General features: G+C 48.3%; 1 protein-coding gene across 5 annotated transcripts in view; it reads right to left on the reverse strand.

Annotated features, from left to right (window-relative positions):
- Positions 1 to 27,281, reverse strand: part of LOC119971408 (protein sel-1 homolog 1-like) — a 122,259-nt gene that overhangs the window by 45,326 nt on the left and 49,652 nt on the right. For 4 of the 5 annotated variants that reach the window (XM_038806918.1, XM_038806909.1, XM_038806892.1 and 1 more), the window contains one exon: positions 3,133 to 3,298. In XM_038806918.1, coding sequence (XP_038662846.1) covers positions 3,133 to 3,298 — 166 coding nt within the window. The remainder of the gene's footprint in view (positions 1 to 3,132; positions 3,299 to 27,281) is intronic. The other variant, XM_038806901.1, reaches the window with a different exon arrangement.

Here is a 27,281-nt window from a genome sequence, read left to right on the forward strand (position 1 = left end):
AGGAGCGGCCTCCAAGGCCGTCGTGAAACTTGGCCGAGTTCACGACGGCCCTCCCGATTTTTCCCGGGAACGGAGAATTTCGCCCTAGACATCTTTGGCAGTTCGCGCTGGCAGGATCGTCCAGTCCCACTGATGGCGTACCTCCACCACAGGTTTCCTGGCACTGTGGGGTGGATTCAATGGGAGATCCCATTGACAGTGGAGGAACCAGAAGATTCTGCCACTGGCCAATGTTGGGCCGCCTCACACTGCCGAGAAACACACCATGGGGAGGCAAGAGAATGTTGCCATTATCTATATCATAATTTTTTAATGATAAAAAGGAATTGTTTATGAACAATCTAATGCATTGATGTGGCATATGGGCTTGGGGGATTACGGCTCCCACACAATTCTCAGCCAGAGTTGTTAGGAGACCTTTGCACTCCTCAATTCTGGCCTCTTGAGCATCCTCGATTTTAGTCGCTTTGCCATTGGTGTCTGTACCTTCAGCTGACTGGGCCTTAAGCTCTGGGATTCCCTCCCTCAAAATCTCCACCTCATTTTCCTCCTTCAAGATATTCCTTAAACATTCCTCTTTGACTAAGCTTTTGACCATCTGCCCTAATATCTCCTTACGTGGCTTAATGTTATGTTTTGTTTTATAATGTCCCTGTGAAACAACTTGGAACATTTTATTATGTTAAATATGCTGTGTAAAGACAAGTTGTTCTTGTTGAATGAAGGTAAATCATTCTCTTATGGGGAGAAGGGAAGGAATAAAATTGAAAGGCAACTCAACATGTCCTTACTCTGCTTCAATACCATCTAGCAGTTGGTTGCTGAATATGACTTGTCAACTGTCGGTCTTCTTGTTTGGAAATACTCTACACGTATCGATGCTTGAAGCAGACAATAATTTTGCAAATGAGGGAGGGATATATTAAAGTCATTTGATTCACCAGGTTAAATATTGGAAAAGCCCCATAAAGGCAAGATCAAATTAAATTTCAACCTTACATTTTCAGGAATACTCTTACTCTTCTGATTTAAACTGACCAAATATTTTATATTGTAATTTTGAAAATAGAGCAACACTATGATGCAACATCTGTTTTCCTAATCAAACTATTTTCCTCAGCACTGTTTGAGAAAGCCTGCACCAAGATATTGTCAATAATGATATGATGGTATGTCCTTCAAAATATAGTTCCGTTTTGGCAGGCCAACATAAATTACCAACTATATGTTTTATCAAACAGAGAAGACCTTAAGAAATAGGAACAGGAGTCGGCCATTCAGACCTTCGTGCCTGCGCAGCCATTTAATAAGATCATGGCTGATCTAACACTCACCAAGTCCACTTTCCTGCCTTCTCTCCATAACCATTAACTCTCCCACTGATTAAAAACCTGTCGATCGCAGTCTTGAAAATGTTCAAGGACTCGGCTTCCAAGGGTAACAAATTCCAAATATTCGTCACTCTTTGAGAGAATAAATTCTTCCTCAAATCTTTTTTAAATGAGCACCCCCATATTCTGTGACTATGTTCTCTGGTCCTACACTCTTCCAGAAGTGGAAACATCCTCCCAACATTTACCCTGTCTAACCCACTAAGAATCTTATATGTTTCAATCATATCACCTCTCATTCTTCTGAACTCCAAGAAGTACAGGCCCAAACTGTGAATTCTACCTTCATAGGGCAGCACGGTAGCATTGTGGATAGCACAATGGCTTCACAGCTCCAGGGTCCCAGGTTCGATTCCGGCTTGGGTCACTGTCTGTGCGGAGTCTGCACATCCTCCCCGTGTGTGCGTGGGTTTCCTCCGGGTGCTCCGGTTTCCTCCCACCGTCCAAAGATGTGCAGGTTAGGTGGATTGGCCATGATAAATTGCCCTCAGTGTCCAAAATTGCCCTTAGTGTTGGGTGGGGTTACTGGGTTATTGGGATAGGGTGGAGGTGTTGAACTTGGGTAGGGTGCTCTTTCCAAGAGCTGGTGCAGACTCGATGGGCCGAATGGCCTCCTTCTGCACTGTAAATTCTATGATCTATGATATGGCAGTCTCTCCATACCTGGGAACATCCTAGTAAACAGGCTCTGTAATATTTCCAATGATAATGTATCATTCCTTAAATAAGGGGACCAAAACTGTACACAGTATTCTAAATGCGGTCAACACTTTCTCATTTTATTTGGAAAATTCAGCCCAAAGGGTCAGGTTCTGATTGAAAACATGTTTCTCTCCCGAAACACGGCCAGGTTTTCTGACCAGATCTTCAGATACTCTGTTTAAAAAAAACAGGGGTGTGGTTTGTGCTGGCGGAGCTGGCCTTGATAGAGCGGCAAGGCCGGCTCCACAGAGATCACGGTGCCATCTTTAAAAGATAAACCTCACACCCCTCCACGGCCATGGAGGACAACCCCCACAAGCTTTCTTCCACCACGGAAGAATTGGGGGACACCCCCTCCTCACCCCCATCACACAAAAATGGAACCCCCCCTCCCTCAGTGGAGGAGGGTGGCCACCCTGGCACTGCCAGGGCACATTGCCAGAGTGCTAGGGGGTCAATGCCCAGCCTCGGGCCTCAACCCCAGGGCCGCCATGCACCTTTGCATGCCCAGCGTGGTCACCGAGACTAGTTTTTGTTTCCAATAACCAGTAGTGGTTCCCGCAGCATAACAACACACCACAAGGGGGGAGCATTCCACAGGGGTAGGTACTACGGCATAAAGCTGTTTAAGGACATGTAAATCAGGTTTATGCCCAGAACGTCACCGGCAGAGGCTTGGGGAAGATCTCAAGTCGAGATCTTACCAACGCAAATCCCGTTATGGCCCTATCGCGAGATTTAGCAACTATAAAGGGATTTGCGCCCGCTGCAAATTAACCCCCAAAATCATGCCCTTTACTTTTATACACAGTCCTCTCGGAAATAAAAGCCAGTATTCCATTTGCTGGAAAAACTCAACACTCTGGTCGCATCTATAGGGAGATTCTGTTCCTATCCCTACAGATGCTGCCAGATCTGCTGAGTTTTCCCAGTATTCTCTGTTTGTTTCAAATTCCAGCATCCACAGTATTTTGCTTATTTTATATGTTTCTTCACATTATTTCCATTTGAATCAATTTATAATTTTTATGCAGCTCACAGTTTGGGCTTTGTGCGAGCCATTTTCTGCCAGAGCCTCAAAGAGATCTTTAGCTGCTGTAACATTCTGGGGCAGTTGGTCACCAAATAATAAGGCAAAGGCTATTCGCTCCATGGCTTTAGTACTTCCGATATCAGCTGCTTTCACCAGTAGCTTATAACCTCTACTTAAAAACAGGAAATATAAGTGTTAGAAGCAGGAAATTTGTATTGTCAAATGTCGCCAGATACTACTGTATTTAAATCACTGCCATCTAAACACTATTGATAGCTGAATGTTAATGAACTAAGAATGTCTGTAGACTCACCTTAATGTAACCTACAGCACCATGGATCAGAAGACTGGCATGATAAGAAATTTCACTTCTTAGAACAAAGAACAAAGAACAAAGAAAATTACAGCACAGGAACAGGCCCTTTGGCCCTCCCAGCCTGCGCTGATCCAGATCCTTTATCTAAACTTGTTGCCTATTTTCCAAGCTCTATTTCTCTCTGTTCCCCACCCGTTCATATATCTGTCCAGATGCATCTTAAATGATGCTATCATACCCACCTCTACCACCTTAGCGTGGTTATTAATGTTACGGTTACATGATATAGGACTCGTCGATCATGTCTTGCATTGCATTTGTGAAAGTTTGAGCCGTGTGAACGCTCCTTCCTTGGCAAGTGGAACTGAACCCATGATCTTCCAGCTCAGGTGCCAGTGAATCCTGTACCTTCCCAGCCCACTGGGTTCCTTTGCAGAAAATGTGGCAGAGACTGCCATGCGAGTGGGGGTTTCTACCCGGTAGAAACCATCGTCTCACAAGATGAAAGCACGCCAATGACCAGTGAATCACACTGTATACATGGAGTCAGGACCAATGTTGTTTTTCTGCTACAGCCCACGGTTAGTAACTGGCGGAAAATTAGATCAGGGTGCACAGTTGAATTCAGTTCCCATTTTAAAGTTGTATAACTGGTCATTGTTTTTCTGGTATAATCTTTCATATTATCGTAATTATGGTTAGCCAGCAAAAAGAAAGTAAATTGGAAAACCGAGAAATTAAAGTTGTTTGGAGCACAGTAGCTTAAATGCAGTGCTGATTGAGAAGTTATGAGACATAAAACTGAGGTGCTACAACACCAATGACAGAATGACAGTTTACATTACAAATGTGGACGCAGGAATTTGTACAGGAAAAAGTTGACAAAAGTGTAACAAAAGGAAGTCAAGTGTTGCAATAGTAAGATTTGCTTACTGTGTACAGATATATATTTTTTAAACACTGATTTGAGATATATGGCCTTAGTATGGTTACTCAACAGACATGGTATAACCATGTAAATGTTTGGGCTTAATTTTCATATTTTATAATATCCAACCTCCAAATTGAGTCAGAACATTCTTAAACAACTCACTACATCCACATTACAAATATATTTATTTTTCCTAATATACAACATTAACTAATATAAGGATCTGTAGGTTTAAAACTTAAAAACCTAATGGATTCTCTTTTCAGTCTGTGGGCTATCTGCCTTATCATATATGTCTGAAGGAAACATAAGACAAGAAGTTTTCATAGAAGATTTTAGGAATCCATTTAGAAATGTATCTACGACCACATAAGATATAGGCCATTTGCTGGTGGTGGAAATCTCTGATCCCACTAGCAGTGCACCCACGTTTTACGGGTCTCCCGGCGGTGTAGGGTATTTCAATGGGAATTCTATTGACAGCAGCGGGAACAGAGCATTCTGCCACCAGCGAACGGCATGCCGCAGGGGTGCCCACTGTCGCCGCTGCTTTTGCGCTGGCCATAGAGCCATTGGCGATGGCTTTCAGGGGGTCGGCAGAATGGCAGGGGATAATGAGGGGACACAGGGCAGCATCGGGTGTCGCTCTATGCCGATGACCTCTTGCTGTAAGATTCGGATCGTTGGAGAGTATGGGAAGGATATGGGCCTGTTAGGAGGTTTGGAAGGTTCTCGGTGGTACAGCTGAATGTAGGGAAAGCGAGCTATTCCCAGTGAATGAGCTGACTCAGCGGGCTAATTTAGGGGGGATGCCATTTACGGTAGCAAGGGATAGGATTAGGTATTTGGGGATTCAGGTAACGAGGGAATGGACGGGGCTCCACCTGAAGGGGCTGGTTAGCACAGGGCTAAATCGCTGGCTTTGAAAGCAGACCAAGCAGGCCAAGCAGCATCGTTCGATTCCTGTAACAGACTCCCCGAACAGGCGCCGGAATGTGGCGGCTAGGGGCTTTTCATAGTAACTTCATTTGAAGCCTACTTGTGAGAATAAGCGATTTTCATTTTCATAAGTGGAACTTAACAAAGCTGGTGGATGAGGCCAGCGAGGATCTTAGGAGGTAGAATACATTGCACTTAACGTTGGTGGGGAGGGTCCAAGTGGTGAAAATGAATATTCTGCCGAGGTTTTGTTTATCTTTTAGGCTCTCCCGGTCTTTATGTCAAAGGCCTTTTTTCGGAAAGTGGACACGATTATCTTGGACATTGTAATGGGCGGGGAAGGTGGGGAGGACCCTGCTACAGAAGCAGAGGCAGCAGGGGGGTTGGCGTTGCCAAACTTGCTTCATTATTATTGGGCGGCGAATGTGCACAAGGTATGGCAGAGGTGGGAAGGAGAAGGGGTCGAGTGGGTTAGGATGGAAGAGGAATCTTGTAAGGGGTCTAATTTGAGGGCTATGGTGACGGCAGCATTGCCAATGGCTCTGAGTAGATATTCAGGGAGCCCAGTGGTGCAGTCCATGGTGAAGAAATGGAATCAGCTGAGGAAGCATTTTAGGGTGGAAGGGATGTTGGTGTTAACACCGCTGTGCGGGAATCATGGGGTTGAGCCGGGGGTAATGGATAGTGTATACAGGAGGTGGAGGGAAGTGGGGTTGGTCAAGGTGAGGGATTTGTATTTGGAGGAAGGGTTCACCAGTCTGGAGGAGCTGAGGGAGAGGTTAGAGCTGTTAGAGGGGTAGTGAGTTCAGGTATCTGCAGGTTAGGGACTTTACATGAAAGGTCAGGAAGGGGTTCCCTAGGTTGCCGAGATACACACTGCTGGAGCAACTGCTGCTTCCCGATGTGGAAGGGGAGGGAAAAATTGGGGATATATGTAAGTGGCTGGGGAGCAGGAAGGTGAGCGGATGGTGAAGATCAAGGAGAAATGGGAAGCGGAGTTGGGAATGGAGATCAATTGGGGAGTATGGAGTGAGGCATTGCGAAGGGGCCTCCTCTTGCGCAAGTTTGAGCCTGATACAGTTTAAGGTGGTGCACAGTGTGCATATGATTCAGGTGAGAATGAGTGGGTTCTTTCAAGGGGTAGCAGATGAATGCTGAGTGTGAGAGGTGTGGGCGGGGGCCAGAGAATCACAAGCACATGTTGCGGGGTTGCGAAAAATTAGGAAGATTCTGGATGGGAGTGTTCGTGGTCTTAGCCAGGATAGTGGAGGAGGAGGTGGACCTGGACCCTTTGATGGCGATATTTGGGGATTCAGAGAAGCCGGAGCTCATGGAGAGGAGGAAGGCCGATGTCTTGGCCTTCGCCTCTCTGATTGCACTGCGGCAAATTTTGCTGGAGTGGCGGTCGGCATCACCACCGGGGGGGTAACAGCATGGTTGGGTGACCTGTACGATTTCCTGCAGAAAGAGAAGATAAAATATGAGTTAAGAGGCTCAGCGGGGAAGTTTGAGAAAAGGTGGGGGATGTTTGTGACCGTGTTTGAGGAGCTATTTGTCGCAGGGGTTGGGGGGGGGGGGGGGGGGGGGGGAGGAGGAGAATGGTTTGGGGGGGGGGGGTGAAAAAGGAGAAAAATCTGTACACACTTTATAGTTAATTGTTGGGAAGTATGTTTCCCGTGGTGTTTACTTGCTGTAACCTGCTTTGATACAAGTTTGTAATAAAATACATTTTTTTAAAAAGCGAACGGCATGCCACCTTCCTCCTGCGGGAGAATCCTACCCATAATCTATGTGCAAATATTGGGTCGGATTTACCGTGCAATCCGCTACGTGTTTTCCGGCGGCGGAGGTGGCCCACCAGCGGATTTTATGGTTCCGCCATTGTCAATGGGATTTCCCATTGTCTGCACCCCTTGTCACCGGGATACCCGAGTGCCATCAATGGGACCAGAATATCCTGTCGGCGTGAATACCTGTTAAATTCCGCCCATCATTTTTATTCTAAGGTGTTGATACGTAGATCACAAAGGTTACTTTGAATCACAACATATTGGAAGATGCAAAGCAGCAAAGACAACATTTACATGAGAGGAAAGAATTTTGCAATTTATTTATAACCCAGCAAATGCTTTTGTATTTAGTTTTTATTAAATTCATTCATGAGATGCCAGGCCAGTATTTATTGCCCATCCCTAATTACCCTTGAGAAGGCTGTGGTGAGCTGCCGTTAAAGTTTATGTGGAACTGAGAGTTCCAGGATTTTGACCCAGTAACAGTGAAGGAACGGCAATATCGTTTTCAAGTCAGGATGTTGTGCTTGGAGGGGAATGTGCAGGTGATGGTGGTGGTGTTCCTATGTGACTGCTGGCTTCGTTCTTCGAGGTGATAGAGGTCATGGGTTTTGAAGGTGCTGTTGAAAGAGCCAAGAGTTTCTGCAGTGCATCTTGTAGGTGGTACACACTGCTGCCACAGTGCGCCGGTGATGGAGGGAGTGAATGTTTGTGGATGGGGTACCAATCAAGCGGGCTGTTTTGTCTTGGATGGTGTTGAGTTTCTTGGAGTGGTGTTGGAGCTACATTCAGTAAATTCAAAAAAGGATTTAAGGAGGCTGCCAAAGAGTATAGATAGGTTAGCTGAGTGGGCTAAGATTTGACAAATGGAGTATAATGTGGGAAAACGTGAAATGGTCCATTTTGGCAGGATGAATAAAAAAGTGCATTATTTAAATTGTGAGAGGTTGCAGAAGTAGCTCTGTGATTCAGAGACATCTTGTGCATGAATTTCAAAAGGTTAATATGCAGGTGCAGCAAATAATTAGAAAAGCTAATAGAATGTAATTGAGTTGAGGTCTACAGCACAGAAAGACTGTGGCCATCGTATCTGGCACCAGTCAAACACACCACCTAAGTATCTTTTATTGAAGCAGAATTGAACACAAGAATAGGGAGGTTGTGCTTCATTTATGCAGGGCGTTGATGAGACCACATCTGGAGCACTATGTACAATCCTAGTCTCCTTATTTAAGGAAGATATAAAAGCAATGGAACAGTTCAGAGAAGATTTACTAGTTTCATATCGGGAATGGGTGGGTTTTCTCATCAAGAAAGGTTGAACAGAACAAGGCTAGGCTTGTGTCTGCTGAGTTAGAAGAACAAGAGGTGACTTAATTAAAACGTACAAGATTCTGAGGGGACTGATAGGGTGGATGCAGAAAGGATGTTTCCTCTTGTGGGAGAATCCAGAACTAAGGGCTACTGTTTAAAATAACGGGGTCGTCTATTTCAGACAGAGGTGAGGTAAAACTTTCCTCTGAGGGTTGTGAGACTTTGGAATTCTCTTCCTCAAAAAGGTGTTGAGGCAGAGTCTTGAATGTCCTTTAAGGCAGATGTAGATAGATTCTTAATAAGCAAGGGGATAAAAGATTTATCGGGGGTCGGCAGGAATATGAAATGGGACTTCCGATGCCGCGGCATGAAGTAGCAGGCGCATCTCGGGCAGCTCCCGCGCAGGCTCCTACAATTTGGCTTATCTGCCGAATCGGAAAAAAAAACAGACTTGCCTGACAGAGAAATTGGACCCGTAAAGACTGCCGTGTCGAAATTGACATTGAAGAGGGGTGGATGGGTGAAGTTGCCGACATTGAACTCAAACAACAAAGCATCAAAGATGGCAGAGAAATCGGCATGCCTATCACCTTCGACTGATGGCGGGATGCTAGCCAGAGAATTAGAAAAAAATTGGTGGAAAAATGGACAAACGCTTCAAGAAACACAGTCAGGAATTGAAGGCTTAATTCCAAAACATGGTGAAGGAAATTTTCGGCCCCAATCAGGGTGCAACTGAACAAAACAACTAGAGCGGTAGGCATGAAGGTGGAGGAAATTGAAAACATGGAGGAGGCCTTATCCCAGTGTGGTAAACACCGCTGGTAACACACTACATGTATTACGGTACTGCCGCTGTATTACAGGTACCACAGTAAATCCCAGCCTGCTGGCTCCTCCCAGCAGGCGACGTATAAAAGTATACGCTCTCCTGCGCTGCTCCCATTCTGGTTCCAGCTGCAGGAGGCACAACATCTTGTGCAATAAAGCCTCGATTGTTTCACCATTCTCATCTCCTTGTAATTGATGGTACATCACCCAGCACAATGTCAGACTTGTGTCCTTGGAGGCAGAAATGGTGATCGTCAGAGACAGGAACAAGGGCCTCAGGCCACGCTGGATGATTTAGAAATAGGTCCAGGCACATGAACCTGAGGCTAGTGGTCTACCCGATGGAGTTGAGGGGGCAAGCTAACCAAATACTTTGCTGCAAAGTTCTCCCAATTGATGAGCGGTGATGAGGTACTTGCTGCGACAGGACACACAGGGCCTTGTGGCAGAAACCATGACCAAATGAGCTACCTTGAGCGGTGATCATTCGATTTCATAGTTCCAGAGCAAGGAGCGGATCCTGGAATGGGCCAAGAAAGCCCAAAACATCAACTGGGACGGCAACATGCTAAAGGTTTACCAGGACACTGGCACGGAATTGTCGGTCTACAATAAGGTGAAGACGGTCCTGTTTAATTGAGGAGTGGATTTGGGATTGTGTACCCAGCAAATTAAGGGTCACGTTTGACTCAAAGATTTCTATTTTGAAACTCCCTAGCAGGCGGAGGCCTTTATGAAAGACCGTGGTCTGGGCATAGCTTGAGGGATGCAGGTGGGCGGTTGGGGTGTTAATATTTACGTTTTTATTGTTCATGTTGTTAAGGTGTTGAGTTGGGCTAATGGTGGAGGTGTTTAGATAGGGTTGTTTCCTCTTTTTTTTTAATAGATTGTCCTTATTTATGGGCTTAGTAGTTGCTTGGATGAGGGGCGTGTCTTTCCTCAGTTTAAGGCCTTTGTTTATTATGGGCGGGAAAGAGGATTGGGAGGAGAAACATGCTTGGGCAGATATGAAGATGATGGTTAAGGAACAGGTGGACTTGGGTGTCACCTTACTGGCATTAGAAAGTTAATACTAATAATAATCTTTATTAGTGTCACATGTATGCTTACATAAACACTGTAATGAAGTTACTGTGAAAGTCCCCGAGTTGTCACACTCCGGCGTCTGTTCGGGTGCACAAAGGGTGAATTAGAATCTCCAATTCACCTAACAAGCACATCTTTCAGGACTTACATAGAAAACATGGAAAATACAGCACAGAACAGGCCCTTCGGCCACGATGTTGTGCCGTACTTTTATCCTAGATTAAGAACAATGAATCTACACCCCAACATTCTACCGTAATCCATGTATCTATCCAATAGCTGCTTGAAGGTCCCTAATGTTTCCGACTCAACTACTTCCACAGGCAGTTCATTCCATGCCCCCATTACTCTCTGGGTAAAAACCTACCTCTGACATCTCCCCTGTATTTTCCACCATTCACCTTAAATTATGTCCCCTTGTAATGGTTTGTTCCACCCGGGGAAAGGTCTCTGACTGTCTACTCTATCTATTCCCCATATCATCTTATAAACCTCTATCAAGTCGCCCCTCATCCTTCTCCGTTCTAATGAGAAAAGGCCTAGCACCCTCAACTTTTCCTCGTAAGACCTACTCTCCATTCCAGGCAACATCCTGGAAAATCTCCTTTGCACCTTTTCCAAAGCTTCCACATCCTTCCTAAAATGAGGCGACCAGAACTGCACACAGTACTCCAAATGTGGCCATACCAAGCTTTTGTACAGCTGCATCATCACCTCAAGGCTCTTAAATTCAATCTCTCTGCTAATGAAAGCTAGCACACCATAGGCCTTCTTCACAGCTCTATCCACTTGAGTGGCAACTTTCAAAGATCTATGAAGATCTCTCTGCTCCTCCACATTGCCAAGAACCCCACCATTAACCCTGTATTCTACATTCATATTTGTCCTTCCAAAATGGACAACCTCACACTTTTCAGAGTTAAACTCCATCTGCCACTTCTCAGCCCAGCTCTGCACCCTATCTATGTCCCTTTGCAGCCGACAACAGCCCTCCACACTATCCACAACTCCACCAATCTTCGTATTGTCTGCAAATTTACTGACCCACCCTTCAACTCCCTCATCCAAGTAATTAATGAAAATCACAAACAGCAGAGAACCCAGAACTGATCCGTGCGGTACGCCACTGGTAACTGGGAACCAGGCTGAATATTTGCCATCGACCACCACTCTCTGACTTCTATCGGTTAGCCAGTTTGTTATCCAACTAGCCAAATTTCCTACTGTCCCTTGCCTCCTTACTTTCTGCATAAGCCTACCATGGGGAACCTTATCAAATGCCTTACTAAAATCCATGTACACTACATCCATTGCTTTACCTTCATCCACGTGATTGGTCACCTCCTCAAAGAATTCAATAAGACTTGTGAGGCAAGACCTACCCATCACAAATCCGTGCTGACTATCCCTAATCAAGCAGTGTCTTTCCAGATGCTCAGAAATCCTATCCCTCAGTACCCTTTCCATTACTTTGCCTGCCACCGAAGTAAGACTAACTGGCCTGTAATTCCCAGGGTTATTCCTATTCCCTTTTTTGAACAGGGGCACGACATTCGTCACTCTCCAATCCCCTGGTACCACTCCTGTTGACAGTGAGGACAAAAAGATCATTGCCAACGGCTCTGCAATTTCATCTCTTGCTTCCATAGAATCCTTGGATATATCCTGTCAGGCCCGGGGACTTGTCTATCCTCAAGTTTTTCAAAATGCCAAACACATCTTCCTTCCGAACAAGTATCTCCTCGAGCTTACCAGTCTGTTTCACACTGTCCTCTCCAACAATATGGCCCTTCTCATTCATAAATACTGAAGAAAAGTACTCGTTCAAGACCTCTCCTATCTCTTCAGACTCAATACACAATCTCCCGCTACTGTCCTTGATCGGACCTACCCTTGCTCTAGTCATTCTCATATTTCTCACATATGTGTAGTAGGCCTTGGGGTTTTCCTTGATCCTACCCACCAAAGATTTTTCATGCCATCTCTTAGCTCTCCTAATCCCTTTCTTCAGTTCCCTCCTGGCTATCTTATATCCCTCCAGCGCCCTGTCTGAACCTTGTTTCCTCAGCCTTACATAAGTCTCCTTCTTCCTCTTAACAAGACATTCAACCTCTCTTGTCAACCATGGGTCCCTCACTCAACAATCCCTTCCTGCCTGACAGGGACATACATATCAAGGACACGTAGCATCTGTTCTTGAACAAGTTCCGCATTTCAATTGTGTCCTTCCCTGACAGCCTATGTTCCCAACTTATGCACTTCAGTTCTTGACTGACAGCAACGTATTTAACCCTTCCCCCAATTGTAAACCCTGCCCTGTTGCACGCACCTACCCCTCTCCATTACTAAAGTGAAAGTCACAGAATTGTGGTCACTATCTCCAAAATGCTCCCCCACTAACAAATCTATCACTTGCCCTTGTTCATTACCAAGTACCAAATCCAATATGGCCTCCCCTCTGGTCAGACAATCTACATACTGTGTTAGAAAAGCTTCCTGGACACACTGCACAAACACCACCCCATCCAAACTATGTGATCTAAAGAGTTTCCACTCAATCTTTGGGAAGTTGAAGTCACCCATGACTACTACCCTGTGACTTTCTGCACCTTTCCAAAATCACTTTCCCAATCCGTTCCTCCACATCTCTGCGTGCTATTGGGGGGGCCAAAAGAAAACTCACAACAAGGTGACTGCTCCTTTCCTATTTCTGACTTCAACCCATATTACCTCAGTAGGCAGATCCTCCTCTTACTGCCTTTCTGCAGCTGTTATACTATCTCTAATTAACAATGCCACCCCCTCACTTCCAGTGACGGCAGGCGGGAGGCAACCGCATAATGGAGGGCTCCCGTTCTGGAAACAGCATTTTTGGGGCTTTAAGCTCGGTCCCAGGGTCCACAGAGGCGGCAAAAGCAGGGAGAAGGCACAGAGGAGGCACAGTGAAGGCACAGTAAAGGAAAATGTCGAGGGTGAGCAAACAAACGAGCCGTAAAAAAACAGCTGAAGGTCCGACGGGGAGTGGAAAGGTCACCGCGGGGTCACCAAGGAAAATGGAGGCTGGAGCACCAGGGGAGGCCGCATTGCTTACCGGCTGAAGAAATGACTAAGGTGATAGCTGCGGAGTTCGAAAGGCAGTTTACAAAATACATGGAGACAATGAGGAAGGAGATGAGGGAGGTTTTGATGTGTGCTGGTGGAGGAGGCGATTTCCCACGGTGACGACGGCGGTGCCGAGCGCAGTGGCGGAGGTGCGGAAGCGTGGAAGCAAGGGGAGCGCTGAAGGAAGTGGAGGAGACATTATTGCAGCAAGGTGATCAACTTACCTCGATGGGGAAGGAGATGCGGAAGGTGATAGAGATTAAAAGGAAGACTGGAAAACAGATCCAGGCGACAGAATTAGAGGATTGTGGGGCTGCCCGAAGGAGTTGAAGGACCGAGACGACTGAGTATTCTGCCGTGATGCTGGCAAAACTATTGGGGGAGGGGGAGGATCCCTCCCGATATGAACTGGATCGGGCTCATCGATCGTGGAGGCCTGTATCAAAGGCAAGTGAGCCGCCAAGGGTAGTGACTCTGTGCTTCCGTAGGTACATTGTGAAGGAGAAGGTCCTGTGCTGGGCAAGCAGAAGCGGGTGGTGCAGTGGGCTGGAGCTGGTATACGTGTATACCAGGACTTTACGGTGGAGCTGGCGGGCTGCCTTCAACCGGGTGAAGAGGGCACTGTACATTAGCAAAGTGCAGTGCGGCATTATATATCCATCGAAGCTGAGGGTGACTTACAAGCTCAAGGACTTTTATTTTGGAACGGCGGGAAGCAGCGGAGGAGTTTGCGAAGGCAGAAGGACTGTGGTAGAACTGAGAAATTGAGAAATGACCATGTGCCGATGTAACCTCATGACTGTATTTTCTTCTTTTTTGTTTCACTGCGTGCGGATGTATGGGCTCAAGGAGCCAATGTTGTATATACTTGACAAGGGAAGTGATGGGACTTTCACTCGAAATGAGGGCTCTTTGGGGTGTAGGTGGATATGCGGGGTTTGTGTGTTAAAAGGGGATTTCTGGGCTTTCATAGGGCCGGGCAAGGGGAAAGGGACCCGGGCGGGGACCTCCACGCTGGCCAGTTAAGCCGGCCAGTGAACGGGAGTGAGTTGGGCGGAGGGGCTGCGGCCATCGGAGCCTGGCAGAACAGGGTCCGAGGGGTCTCGCCGGGGTGGAAAGTTGGGGGAAAGGAACCGGGGTTGGGAGAAGGAGTTTTACAAGAGGCAGTGGAGGGGAGGAGTTGGGTGGGCAGGGGCGGGGTGTTTACAACTCTTGGGTATCATGTACGGTACTCTTTCAGAGGTTGGATATGGGGGGGGGGGTCTCTATAGGTTAATGGTGACCATGGGCGGTCCCGGACTCCTTTTTCTTTTTCTCCTTTGTTTTCTTTGTTTCCACCGTGGGAGGGTTTGTTTTATTGGATTGCATATATTGACAGGTGGGCCGTTGTTTGGGGGTGGTGGGAGGATTGGATCGTTGTTATTGTTAGGGGGATTGATTTTGTATTTGTTACCATTTACTGTCTGTGGGTGGGGTGTAAATTTTGAAGGAAAATGTGAAAATGGAGAATAAAAACATTAAAAAAAACAATGCCACCCCCCACCTCTTTTGCCACCCTCCCTGATCTTATAAAACATCTATAACCAGGAACCTCCACAACCATTTCTGCCCCTCTTCTATCCAACTTTCCGTGATGGCCACCACATCGTAGTCCCAAGTACCGATCCATGCCTTAAATTCACCCACCTTATACCTTCCCCACTGCCTCACTACACGCTTTAACGTCCAAAACATCGGCCTACCTTAGTTGCTGGACTACAAATCCGGTTCCCATTCCCTGCCAAATCAGTTCTTAAAACCCTCCCGAAGAGTACTAGAAAATCTCCCTCCCAGGATATTGGTGCCCCTCTGGTTCAGATGCAACCCGTCCTGCTTGTACAGGTCCCACCTTCCCCAGAATGCGCTCCAATTATCTAAATACCTGAAGCCCTCCCTCCTCCACCATTCCTGCAGCCATGTGTTCAACTGCACTCTCACTCTATTCTGAGCCTGCTATCACGTGGCACCGGCAACAAACCAGAGATTACAATTCTGTCTGTCCTGGCTTTTAACTTCCAGCCTAACTCGCTAAATTTGTTTATTGCATCCACACCCCTTTTCCTACCTACGTCGTTGGTACCAATGTGCACCATGACTTCTGGCTGCTCCCCTTCCCCCTTAAGGATTCTGAAGACACGATCTGAGATGTCATGGACCCTGGAACCCGGGAGGCAACAGCTATCCGAGAGTCTCGCCCATGCCCACAGAACCGCCTGTCTGTACCTATAACTGATGCTCGACAACTAGTGCTCTCCTAATCTCCCCCCTTCCCTTCTGAGCCCCAGAGCCGGACCTCGTGGCTTGTGGGACGAAACTGGAGCGCCCGGAGGAAACCCACGCAGACGTGGGAGAACATGCAGACTCCGCACAGACAAGTGACCTAAGCCAGGAATTGAACCTGGTCCTTGGTGCTGTGAAGCAACATTGCTAACCACGGTTCTACCGTGCCACCCAATTAATAGAAATCAAGTTGGGGATGGGATTGCAACATATCGGGTCAGTTAGGTTAAGCTCGATGGGTTTAGAAGGGATGATAGGCTATCTGCTGACTGGGGAGGGGGAAGAACTGACAGTAACCAGTTTATCGTTTTCTGCTCCACCATTTAGATCGGATGGGTCGCCATCTTAGGTGGGCCTGCAGCTGGGAATCTATGATATTTCATGGCGGCAATGACGGAGTCAAGGCTGGACAGGATGGGGGTGGTCATTGGAATGGCAAGGCCTGTGGGGCCCAGTCAAAAGCGCATGGGATTTTGCCTCAATTATAGAACTTGGTAGCCGACGTGACATTCCTCCAGGAGACCATATGCTATGAGCGAGATCAGGCGCAGCTTCGGAAAGCTTGGGTGAGCCAAGGTTTTCCACGAGGGATTGACAGCAGGGCCTGGGGGTTTGCCAATCCTTATTAATAAAGGGGTACGGTTTGTTCTGAGAACCTATTAGCAGATGCGGGAGGGAGGTATGTGACTGTAACTGAGGCGTTAGATATGATACTGGTGGTGTTGGTGAATGTGTATGCCTTGCATTGGGATGATACACGTTCATGAAATAGCTGCGAGTAAGGATACGGATCAAGCCACCCAGCAGCTTAGGTTATGGGAGGAGACATGAAACTGAGCGTTGGAACGAAGGGTAGATCATTCTGTAGCCATCTGGGATGGCCACATCTCGATTACAAAATGGACACTTTGCAAGAATGCAGGGAAAATGGACAATGCTGAGAAAGCAAGCAGGTGCAAGGTTGTCTGTGATTGGAGCTGTAGCTCCCAGACAAGACCAATACAGCAAAGCCATTACCGTACTAATGAGCCATCTCCGGGTACAAAAGAGTAACATTTAGGTCAACGATACTAAGGCAGACACCCCTATGCCAGAGGAGACGAGAGCAAAGCAGGCCAACAGCCACCTAGGACACGCCCAGCATTCAGGGCACCCACCCCTTTATTGGAGGAATCGAGAGGCATGATCAAGATGCGGTCCAATTAATTGGGGGCCAAGTTCAAGGCCCCGCCCCAAAAGCGCACAAAGCCCCCTTCAGGTATAAGAAGAAGCCCCCAAGAGAGAATCGCTCTCTTGGCCTTGGCTCTCAGCGAGGAGAGACCTGCCTAGCAGCTGCACCAGAACAAGTAAGTCCTAAGTCAACGCACACTACGAGACAGACGCTCTTATTACTATTCCGCACCAGCTCAAGCCCAGCAGCCTCAGAACCGGACAACAGCCATTGTTCCTCTGACTGAGTGGACACCCGAAGCTAAGTACAGGCTTTAGTAGTAGTGATAGTTTAGTTGGCAGAGTTTTGTGCTAAGAGTATATTTGACTGTGTGTGTAAATAAATGAGCATTGATTTCAAACTTACTAAATGGTGTATCGAGTCTTTGCTCAGTATTCGGTTTTGAACCTTGTGGCGGTATCGAAAGATACCTGCCGACTCGTGAGGAATGTAATTAGAATTAAGGAAGGCGACCGTTATTAACCATCATCAACAGAGCCAATTAAAGAGAGAACACAACTTAGCAACATTTACTGGCGACCTCTGACGGGACTCGATTTAGAAGTGGCCTAACTACTCCGAGAGAACCCAAATTTGAATTGAGAATCCAATTAGAAACAGACAAACCACAAGCGTAAGAACAATACTGACCAAGCCTCCAAGATTCAGAAGTGTGCTACTGCATGCGTACTAACAGGGATATAAGGTAAACCTGAGAGATTTTTGTTGCGTAAAACTGTCGGGAGTTTTGTAGGCTGGAAAATAGCGTAAGCCGTACCCGTGTTTACATCACACTTTATCACCGCCTGTTCCAAATTCAATAGAGAACCCAGAGATAGAGAAGATGGCAATGAAGGCAATGGAACACTTTATGAACCCCCAGGAATTCGAGGTCGCAGCGACCAGTAGAGTAGGACAGTGTCCTGTATGGGAAGATGAAATCAGGAAATATCTCAAAGGGAAAGGATGGCCCCTTTGGAGTGAATTCTGCGCCCATGACGAAACAGGTCTCGGGAGTATAGGACATACTTGGTGGGAGAACCTGTCAGAGATCCACAAGAAGAGCTTAGGGAAAGCTCGCAAGCCGATGGCAATCGTGTCCTGTTTGGCACAATTGCGAGGCACAGAGGAGGTCATTAGGACGCTCCGTAGAGAGATTGAGGAGAGACACAGAAATAGTGAGGTAGATGTGAGCGAAGTTGAGAAGGAGAATAAGGATTTAAGGGAGCAGTTAGCAGCGATGGACAGAGAGGTGGATGATGCCAAGAGGGCACACCAGTCTGTCTTGTGCATTTGAGTAGTTTCCAAACCCAGTATGATAAGGCCTATCAGGACACGCAACGTGCGGTCTTGGTAAGACAAGAGACCGAGCAACAAGTTGAGAGATTGCAGAAACAGTGCAATGATTTAAAAGCAGCCCTACGAGCACACCACACTTCCACGACGGAACAAAGGCAGAGCTCTGTAGACCACGCAAAGTGCCGGAAGCAAATTGCAGAATTGCAATCCCTGCTTTCCGTTCAGAATGGGTTTAAAGTACATTTGGACCCCAGTTAGATCAGGAAAACGGCCCCGATTGCAGGAATTGAATGAACTGCCCCATAGATACGTGCATGGGACATGTACGCAGGAAAACCCCCAGAAAAAGAGAGCACCCCCAACCCCCGACTGAACAGGCAGAACATACCCATATACAATCCCGTTAACCGTAACCCAATTACGGGGACGAGTGTGGAAAAATTACCCGTTCCTTCTCACATCAGAACCCCCCCAGTTTTTCGCTAGAGTTTAAACAGCAGGCCATCATGTGCGGCCTGGAGGAAGGAACAAGTGAAGTTCACGGTTTTATGCCTCAACCCTTCAGTCGTGGCAGCCCTTCCCGACCCACAGAATGTAGGAGGAGGCACACCCTCTAAGAAATGCACACAGCGATCCTGGATGCGATCGGCTAAAACAAAGGAGACCCGGTAGAAGGCCTAAACAAGTGTAGGCAAAGAAAACAGAGCACCCACAGCGTTTGCTGGACGCTTGTGGATACACTCACAGCAGCTTTCGGAGAGTTAGCCCGCCAGATTTGTCATTTGTCCGCAGATAATATGGCCAAATGACTCGAATCCTGGTCTCGCACGCGACAGAGGCAGGACAGAGAGCTTGCGCAAATTATGACCCCTCAGACGAGGCCCACAATGAAAAATGGGTTTTGAAAAGGTTGTCCCGTGCTTGGGAGCAATCAATCCAAGGCAAACTGCATTTATAAACCCTGAGGAAGAACAGGCAGACATGAACTCAGTTAAAGCGCAACCAGAACACCCCGCTATGGGTAATGAGGGCAGGAACAGCCCACCCCAGCCCAAATCCCAAGAATGCTACAATTGTGGACAGTTAGGACACTTTGCACGAGAGTGCAACGCACCCCAAAAGCAGCAGAAAAACCAACAGACAGGCACCCTAAATAGGAATTGGGCAAAGCCGATCCATAGCGTTAGCGCTCGTTCAGAGAATGCAGACATGAATGGCACCGACTGACGGTGTTCGGGCTCCCCAACTTGGGTCTGTGATACCCTTTGGGACAAGTCCGGTAGACGGTAGTAGTAGGCAAAGTCCGGCGACACCCCGTAGAATTTCTTTGGGACACAGGAGGGTCCCACACCACACTCAATTCCTCCACGATGTTTCAACGAGACACGTGGCCCACAACAAACACCTTCACACTCAGCGGTTTCACAGGTCATTTACAACAGGGACACATCACAGCCCCTGTAGCGATACAAATAGGTAACATTACAACTAAGCACCCCGTAGTTTTGGTTAATCTGCCCCAGACAGCTGAACATATCCTAGGGATAGATTTTATGAGCTCCCACAATCTTTCTTTTGATCCGGTAAACAAGTGTGTTTGGAAAATGGCAAAGGCAGCACGAGCCCCCGCCACGCTCACAGTTGGAGAGTATGGAAACAGGATTTGCTCAGTAGGAGACGTCTGGTTCGACCTTGAGCCATTAGTCCAGACAAACAGGTTAGGGCAGTCCTGCAGTAACACAAAGCGGCACTTGCACAGCACAAGCATGAATGAGGCAAGTTGGCTGGCTCTGTGCATATTACAGGTCCCGACCCCAGACCCCAGAAGCAGTACGGATTTCCCCAGGAAGCAGAGGGAGAAATCTCAAAGGTAATACAGAGTTTACTTGACCAAGGTGTACTGAGATCAGTATCCTCCACAAACAACGCACCCATTTGGCCCGTCAGGAAACCGGATGGATCATGGCGACTGACCATTGAATACCGGGAATTGAACAAAGTAAACCCCAGCAGCAGCCCCCACCATAGGCATGGGTCCCGAGACCATGCTCAAACAGGGACTCCAGTCAAAAAAAAATTTGGTTTTGGACATTAGCAACGGCTTTTGGTCCATTCCATTTGCCAGTGCAAATTTGTCTTCACATTCCAGGGACAACAATATACGTGGACGTGCCTTCCACAAGGTTTCCACAACTCCCCCTCCATTTTCCACCGACAGCTGGCAAATGAATTAGCAAAAATTTTCCCGCCCCGATTGTCTGGCCAAGTATGTAGATGGCTTGCTACTAAAACAGACACAAAGGGAGAGCACATTCCACTTATCGCCAACCTCCTAGGACTCCTGAAAGAGATTGGATGTAAAGTCAACCCAAGAAGGCCCAGATTTTGAAGAAAAAGTGATTTCACTTGGGTACAGTAGTCACTTATGGTAAACGTGAGATCGGGCAAAAGAGAATTGACTCGATCGTTTAAATTGTCCCCTCCCCACAATGTCTCACAGCCCTCCGGTCCATTTCTAGGACTGGTTGGCTACTGCCGAAACTATATTGACGGTTTCGCCATCAAAGCAGCGCCCCTATCCGAACTTCTCAAGAAGCAGGCACCTTGGGAATGGCTTCCACAGCATACGGATGCTGCGGATGCTTTAAAAAGAGCACTCAGCACAGCCCCCGCACTACAGGTCCAAGATCCACTTTCCCCATTCGCTAGTGAAGTCGCAAGCACCGACCGAACCCTTTCGGCCGTGGTCCTCCAGGAACGCCATGACCAATTATGCCCCGTAGCATACGCCACACGCAGTTTAGATTCTGTCGAGCAAGGATTTTCTGCTCGCAGTTTTTTGGGCAGTACAGTACTTCGCCTACATGACAGGACTCAACCCCATCACCATACTCACTGAACACACCCCCAACACAGCTATTGTTAGACGGCCGACTTAAAGATGGCACAGTCAGCCAAATCGGTGCAGCCCGTTGGACCCTTCTTTTACAGGGACGGGACATTACAGTAAAAAGAACCAAGGACCCACACCTTCCTTGCGATAATTTGCAGCATGCAGGCACCCCTCATGAGTGTGAGATCATCAACCACCACAACACAACACAGGCCCATTTATACCTAAGACACCTCCCAGGAAAGCAGGTAGTACACCCCAGAGACCCCAGCCCACAGACACGTGCGCACCCCTGAAAATCTATGTGGATGGCTCCTCCACAGTTTTCAATGGAAAATGAATTACCAGTTGCGGCATTTATGTAGAGGATGCGCAGGGACGCGCCATAGATGAGATTTCACTAAAGTTGCCAGGACACTTAGGCTCGCAGGCAGCAGAACTGGCAGCAATCGCTTATATTGTAGACCACCCCGACTCGTTCCCGACCCCAACAGACATCTATTCGGACAGCTTGTCTGTAATAGTTTAACTGAATTCCTACCCCTATGGGAAATGAGAAGATTTGTTTCCTCAGATGGAAAACCCCTACCCTCAGCCCCATTACTCCGACATATCTTAGAGACAGCGAAAGATAGAAAATATGGTATCATTAACGTTCGCAGTCATTACCATTCTTCCCCCCCTAGTAACGTTAAAGCAGACGCCCGAGCGAAGGCAGGTTCCAGGCATAGTTATTTTTGGACCCCCCCCCCTGAAATCACCCCAGTACACGCAGTTCAGGTCTCACAGACCAACATTCAGGATCTAGCGAAAGCACAGAAGGAAGATGAGAAACTCAGGGAAGTTTTGAAGGGAACCTTCCCAGCCCTGTATGATAAGTTTAAAAATGCAATAACCACACATGACGGTGTGATTTTGAAAGAAGGCATTTATATAGTTCCCAACCAGGACAGGAACCAGATCATTTGTCGGTTCCATGACAATCATGGACACCAAGGCATTGAACCCACCTGAGCCCACCTCAGACCGCTCTGCTGGTGGCCTGATTTAAAAGCCGATGTAACCCACGATATTGAGAATTGCTTGATCTGTGCCTGGAACAATCCAGACAGATATGCAAAAAAGGCTCAACTTAGTCATACCCGCCCCGTTAATGGCCCCTGGACAAATCTGCAGATAGATTACATAGGACCCCTACCCTCTTGCAGAAATGGTTATAAGTATGTGCTGGTGGTCATCGACACCTTCACAAAATGGGTGGAAGCTTTTCCATCAAGAACGAATACGGCGAAAAGAACAGCTAAAATCCTAACACACCACATCTTCACAAGATGGGGACTCCCCCGCAGTATAGAGTCCGATCAAGGCTCCCATTTTACAGGACGCGGAATGAAAAACATCCTCACAGTTTTCGGCCTTCGACAAAAGTTTCACATCGCATACCACCCCCAGTCAAATGGTATTGCAGAGAGGGTGAACAGGACATTAAAATCCACCCTCAGAAAAATGGTGCAGCAGAATAACAGCACCTGGGATTTAGTTCTCCCATTTGCTTTAATGATTTTACGGAACACAGTATCCACGTCCACAGGATACACCCCCCACACTCGCATGACCGAACGCCCCATGAAAGGGACAGGGTATTTAATAGGACTGGATTTGGCCAGCCTCGCAGTCACAGCCCTCACACATGGAAACGCTGTACAGCTGCTAATTGAGAATATAAAGGCAGCCTAACTCGCAGCAGCTGTGAGACTTGGGACACGGAGGAAACAGAGTAAGGCTTGTTTCGACAAAACAGTTCACGCCACTGAGTTGCAGTAGGGCAGCAAGTGATGCTTTCCCTATACAACCCCAGTTCATTCCTTCCCCCCTAAATTTTCCGGACCGTACTCCATTTCCGACAAAGTCAGCCCCTCGGTATACAAGATTACATATCCCAATGGCAAGTCGTATGGTTTCACATAAACCAGCTCAAGGAGGCAGCACGGTAGCATGGTGGTTAGCATAAATGATTCACAGCTCCAGGGTCCCAGGTTTGATTCCCGGCTGGGTCACTGTCTGTGTGGAGTCTGCACGTCCTCCCCGTGTGTGCGTGGGTTTCCTCCGGGTGCTCCGGTTTCCTCCCACAGTCCAAAGATGTGCGGGTTAGGTGGATTGGCCATGCTAAATTGCCCGTAGTGTAACGTTAATGGGGGGATTGTTGGGTTACGGGTATAGGGTGGATACGTGGGTTTGAGTAGGGTGATCATTGCACGGCACAACATCGAGGGCCGAAGGGCCTGTTCTGTGCTGTACTGTTCTATGTTCTATAAGGCTTAAGGCTCGCAGAATAACCATACACACCACATCTTGCTCGCAGCAGCAGACGATCACGCCCACCCACAGATGACGCATTCCTACCCTCCCCCAGCCAGTCAAGCCCGTCCTCAGACTCCACCCCCAGAGGCATGACCCCATCTGTCCCTTCCTTCAACCAGCAGCGACAGCGACAGTGATAGCGATAACAATGACAACAGCCACAGCACACCACGTTATGATTATCCCCCTGTACCAGGCCCCCACTCCCAGCAAATCCGATCATGATTCCAGTGACCCCTTCAAAATCACGTATATCAAAGCCCCTGACCCTGACGCACCGCCCGACGATTACGGATTAAACCCTAGTATCTCCAAAACTCGACACACGGTTCTGGCACGAGACAATTTGTTCAGGCTCATCCGGAATGATGAGATAGGACCCCAATTCGCCCCAAGCAGCTTAGCGAAATTACTCCAGTCAAGAGTATGGCAAGCCGGGAGAAGATGATGATATAGAGTCTGACTCCCACCAAACAAATGACTTTGCGACTCTGTTTGCTATTGAGGAATGAGGTATCCAGATGATGGTAAAAAGGAACCGATGGAGAGATATGGTGTCTTTTCTGATGGAACCTGCACCATGTTTTGTTGTATGGTGAATTCTGGGATGGCGGGACTGTCATATGAGGAGAGACTAAGTCGGTTAGGATTATATTCATTGGAGTTGTTTGTTCGTTACTGTTTATGTTAAGTGTTGGTTTTAAATTTGTACATTTTTCACGGCCCCATGCCACCGCTCCTTTCACGCCCCCTGGCAGTTAATGGAACACGTTTGTCCACAGACAACCGTTGGGACTAGTTTGTCCACAGAAACCCATTTAGAGGTAAAATCCTGCCACAGACAACAGCTCATAACTGCTCTTCTGCTTCCGGGCAGGCGATGCGTAACTGCAACCCCACGACGACCACATTCTTACCCGTCCTTGCCGGTTGCTCAGGCAGTGGAGAACTGGCACTGGTCCCCGCCCTGCCTGAGGACCCCCTCTGGTCAGCTACCCCTCGGGTAGAGCACAAATGGCACTGGTCACCGTCCTACCCGGGGATTCCATCCATTTCTTACCTGCCACGGCCCATACGCACCCTATTCAGAATGTTTGGTTCAAAACTCTTTTTTTTTATTGTTACGGCGACCCTTAGGTTTCTCTCCAAATGCTATTTACATCCTCAAACATTGGGATGGTAAATCGCACAGGCTACGAGACGGTTCGCACTGGTCAGTATTTTTCTTGGATGTCTTGTCCAGATATTCGGTTTTTTTTAAATGAGGGAGTCACAGATGGTGACCAATTATAAAGGGTAATTGGCAATAAAGGACAGACAGACAGACACAACAAGATCTTAAGCAAGATAATAACAGATATTACGCATGTGTTCACAGAATTCCGGAAACTCAGGAACCCGAGAGGAAGAGAAAGAAGACCGACAACAGGAATGATGAAGACGACCTCCATCTTCTTCACCTGGATCTTAGCGGGATCCCTTTAATTGCACGGGGAAGTTACCTTCCTGACCCCTACCACACAAGCCGGTCAATGATTCCCACCCCTAGCAGGAGACTCTCCAGCGCTGCTTTCAGCAGGAGACTCTCCAGCGCTGCTTTCGGGAGCTCAAAGTGGAGCTGCTAGAGCCGTTGAAGGCTTCCATCGACAAGCTGCTGGAGACTCAGACAGCCCATGGATGGCAATCCGGGAGCTCCGATAACAAGCCTCCAAAAGAGAGGATGAGGCCTCAGCCCTCGCGGTAAAGGTGGAGATGCATGAGGCGCTCCACAAAAAGTGGCAGGAGCGGTTCGAGGAGATGGAGAACCGGTCAAGGCGGGAAAAGTTGCGGATCCTGGGCCTCCCAGAGGGGCTGGAGGGGCGGACCTGGGGGCCTACGTGGTCGTCCTGCTAAATTCGCTGATGGGAGCTGGGTCCTTCCAGGGGCCCCTGGAGCTGGAGGGGACCCACAGAATACTGGCCAGGAGGCCCAAGCCAAATGAGCCGCCACGGGCGGTGCTGGTGCGGTTCCAACCGGTTCGTTGACCGGGAGTATGTGCTCAGGTGGGCCAAGAAGGAGTGAAGCAGCAGGTGGAGAGATGCGGTGGTGCGGATCTACCAGGACTGGAGTGCGGAGGGTGGCTAAGTGGAGGGCCGGGTACAACCGGACGAAGGCGGTGCTCCACAGCAAAGGAGTGAAGTTTGGCATGTTGCAGCCGGCGCGTTTGTGGGTCACCTACAAGGACCGACACTTTTACTTTGAGTCCCCGGAGGAGGCGTGGGCCTTTGTGCAGGTCGAGAAGTTGGACTCAAACTGAGGGTTGGGTGCGGGGGTCGGTATGTAACTGTGATTTCTGAGGGGGGGCTTTCTGTTTAATGCTGGTTCTGTGTTGTTCTCAGGGCTGGCGGGGCACTGTCTTTTGCGTGGGTTCGGTGGATGGGCTCGAGGTGGGGGGTAGATTTGCAGTGTGGGGAGCTGATGGTGGGAAGGGGGCTGGGGCCCCACGAGGGGCTTGGGCCGACAATGGGAGCTGCCTTCGAGGAGGCGGGGTCGGGCAGGTGGAAAGTGTGGTGAATGTAATATATGAATGTATATACTAATTCACACTGTTATTGTAAGCGCAGTAGCGCCATCCGACCACTAGGGGGAGTAGCGCTGGGAGCACTTAGGAACTTGTCCTGGGCTCCACCCTTGGTTCCGCCCACGACTCCTCCCCCTAGTGCAGCTGTATAAGTATCCGTGTCCAGAGTCAGCCTGGGTCATTACGAGTTCATCGACAGGTAACAGGCTGGCTCTGAAGTAAGTCGATTAAAGCTAGATTCACATCGGAAAACACATGTCTGGTGAATAGATGGTTCCATCAATTTAATCGACTCTTAAGAACAGTAAGATCGATTATGGAATCGGCCCTCAAGCCTGGACGCCTGGAACTCAAACCCGCAGGATGCAGAGGCTAAAGAAATATTCTCCCACTGGATCCGGTGCTCAAGGCCTACCTGGTCGAAGCTAAGCACAGCCGAAACTACAGAGGATCAGAAGCTGAGTCTACTGCACGCGAGGGTGAGCCATAGAATCTCAACGCAACTAAACTCGGCCAGTTCATATACTGCGGTGCTAGCAGTTCTCGAAAAAAGTAGGTAAGGCCAATAAATGAAGTTTACGCTCACCATGTGTTTACAACTCGCTGTCAGCGGCCTATGGAATCACTCGTCGAATTCCTAAGAGAAACTTAACAATTTGTCCGATGACTGTAATTACCAAGCGGTTACCGCGGCTTGAACACGGAATTGGCGGTACGCGATGTTTTTTGTAGCGGGCCTCAGGTCTAACTGTGCGCCAACGACCGCTGGAAAAAGGGGGCCCAGGACTTAGAAACGACTGTGGAAGCTGCGACCACGATGGAGGTCTCCTTCCGCAGCCTTAACTCGTTCCCCGCGGACCCCGCGACCCCATCATGGGCCCCCCGACCAGCGACTCCCCCAGGCCTGTGCTACGGGGCCGCCCAGCCACCATGCTGCCCCAGCCAGCCACTATGCTGCCCCAGCAAGCCACTATGCTACTCCAGTCTGCCATTTCTGTGGCCAGAACCAGCACCACTGCCCGACCCGCAACGCGACCTGCAGCAGCTGCGGGCGAAAAGGGCATTACGCAAGAGTGTGCCTTGCAAAAAGGGCCCCAGCTTCCAACTCCCCAGCGACTCGCAGTAACCATTCCCCGCACTCTCAGCCCCGCGGAGCCCGTAATGCTGCGGCCTATGCCCCGACTCCGCCAACTCCAGCCACGGG

This window comes from Scyliorhinus canicula, chromosome 1 (genome assembly GCF_902713615.1).
Source record: "Scyliorhinus canicula chromosome 1, sScyCan1.1, whole genome shotgun sequence".
NCBI lineage: Eukaryota > Metazoa > Chordata > Chondrichthyes > Carcharhiniformes > Scyliorhinidae > Scyliorhinus > Scyliorhinus canicula.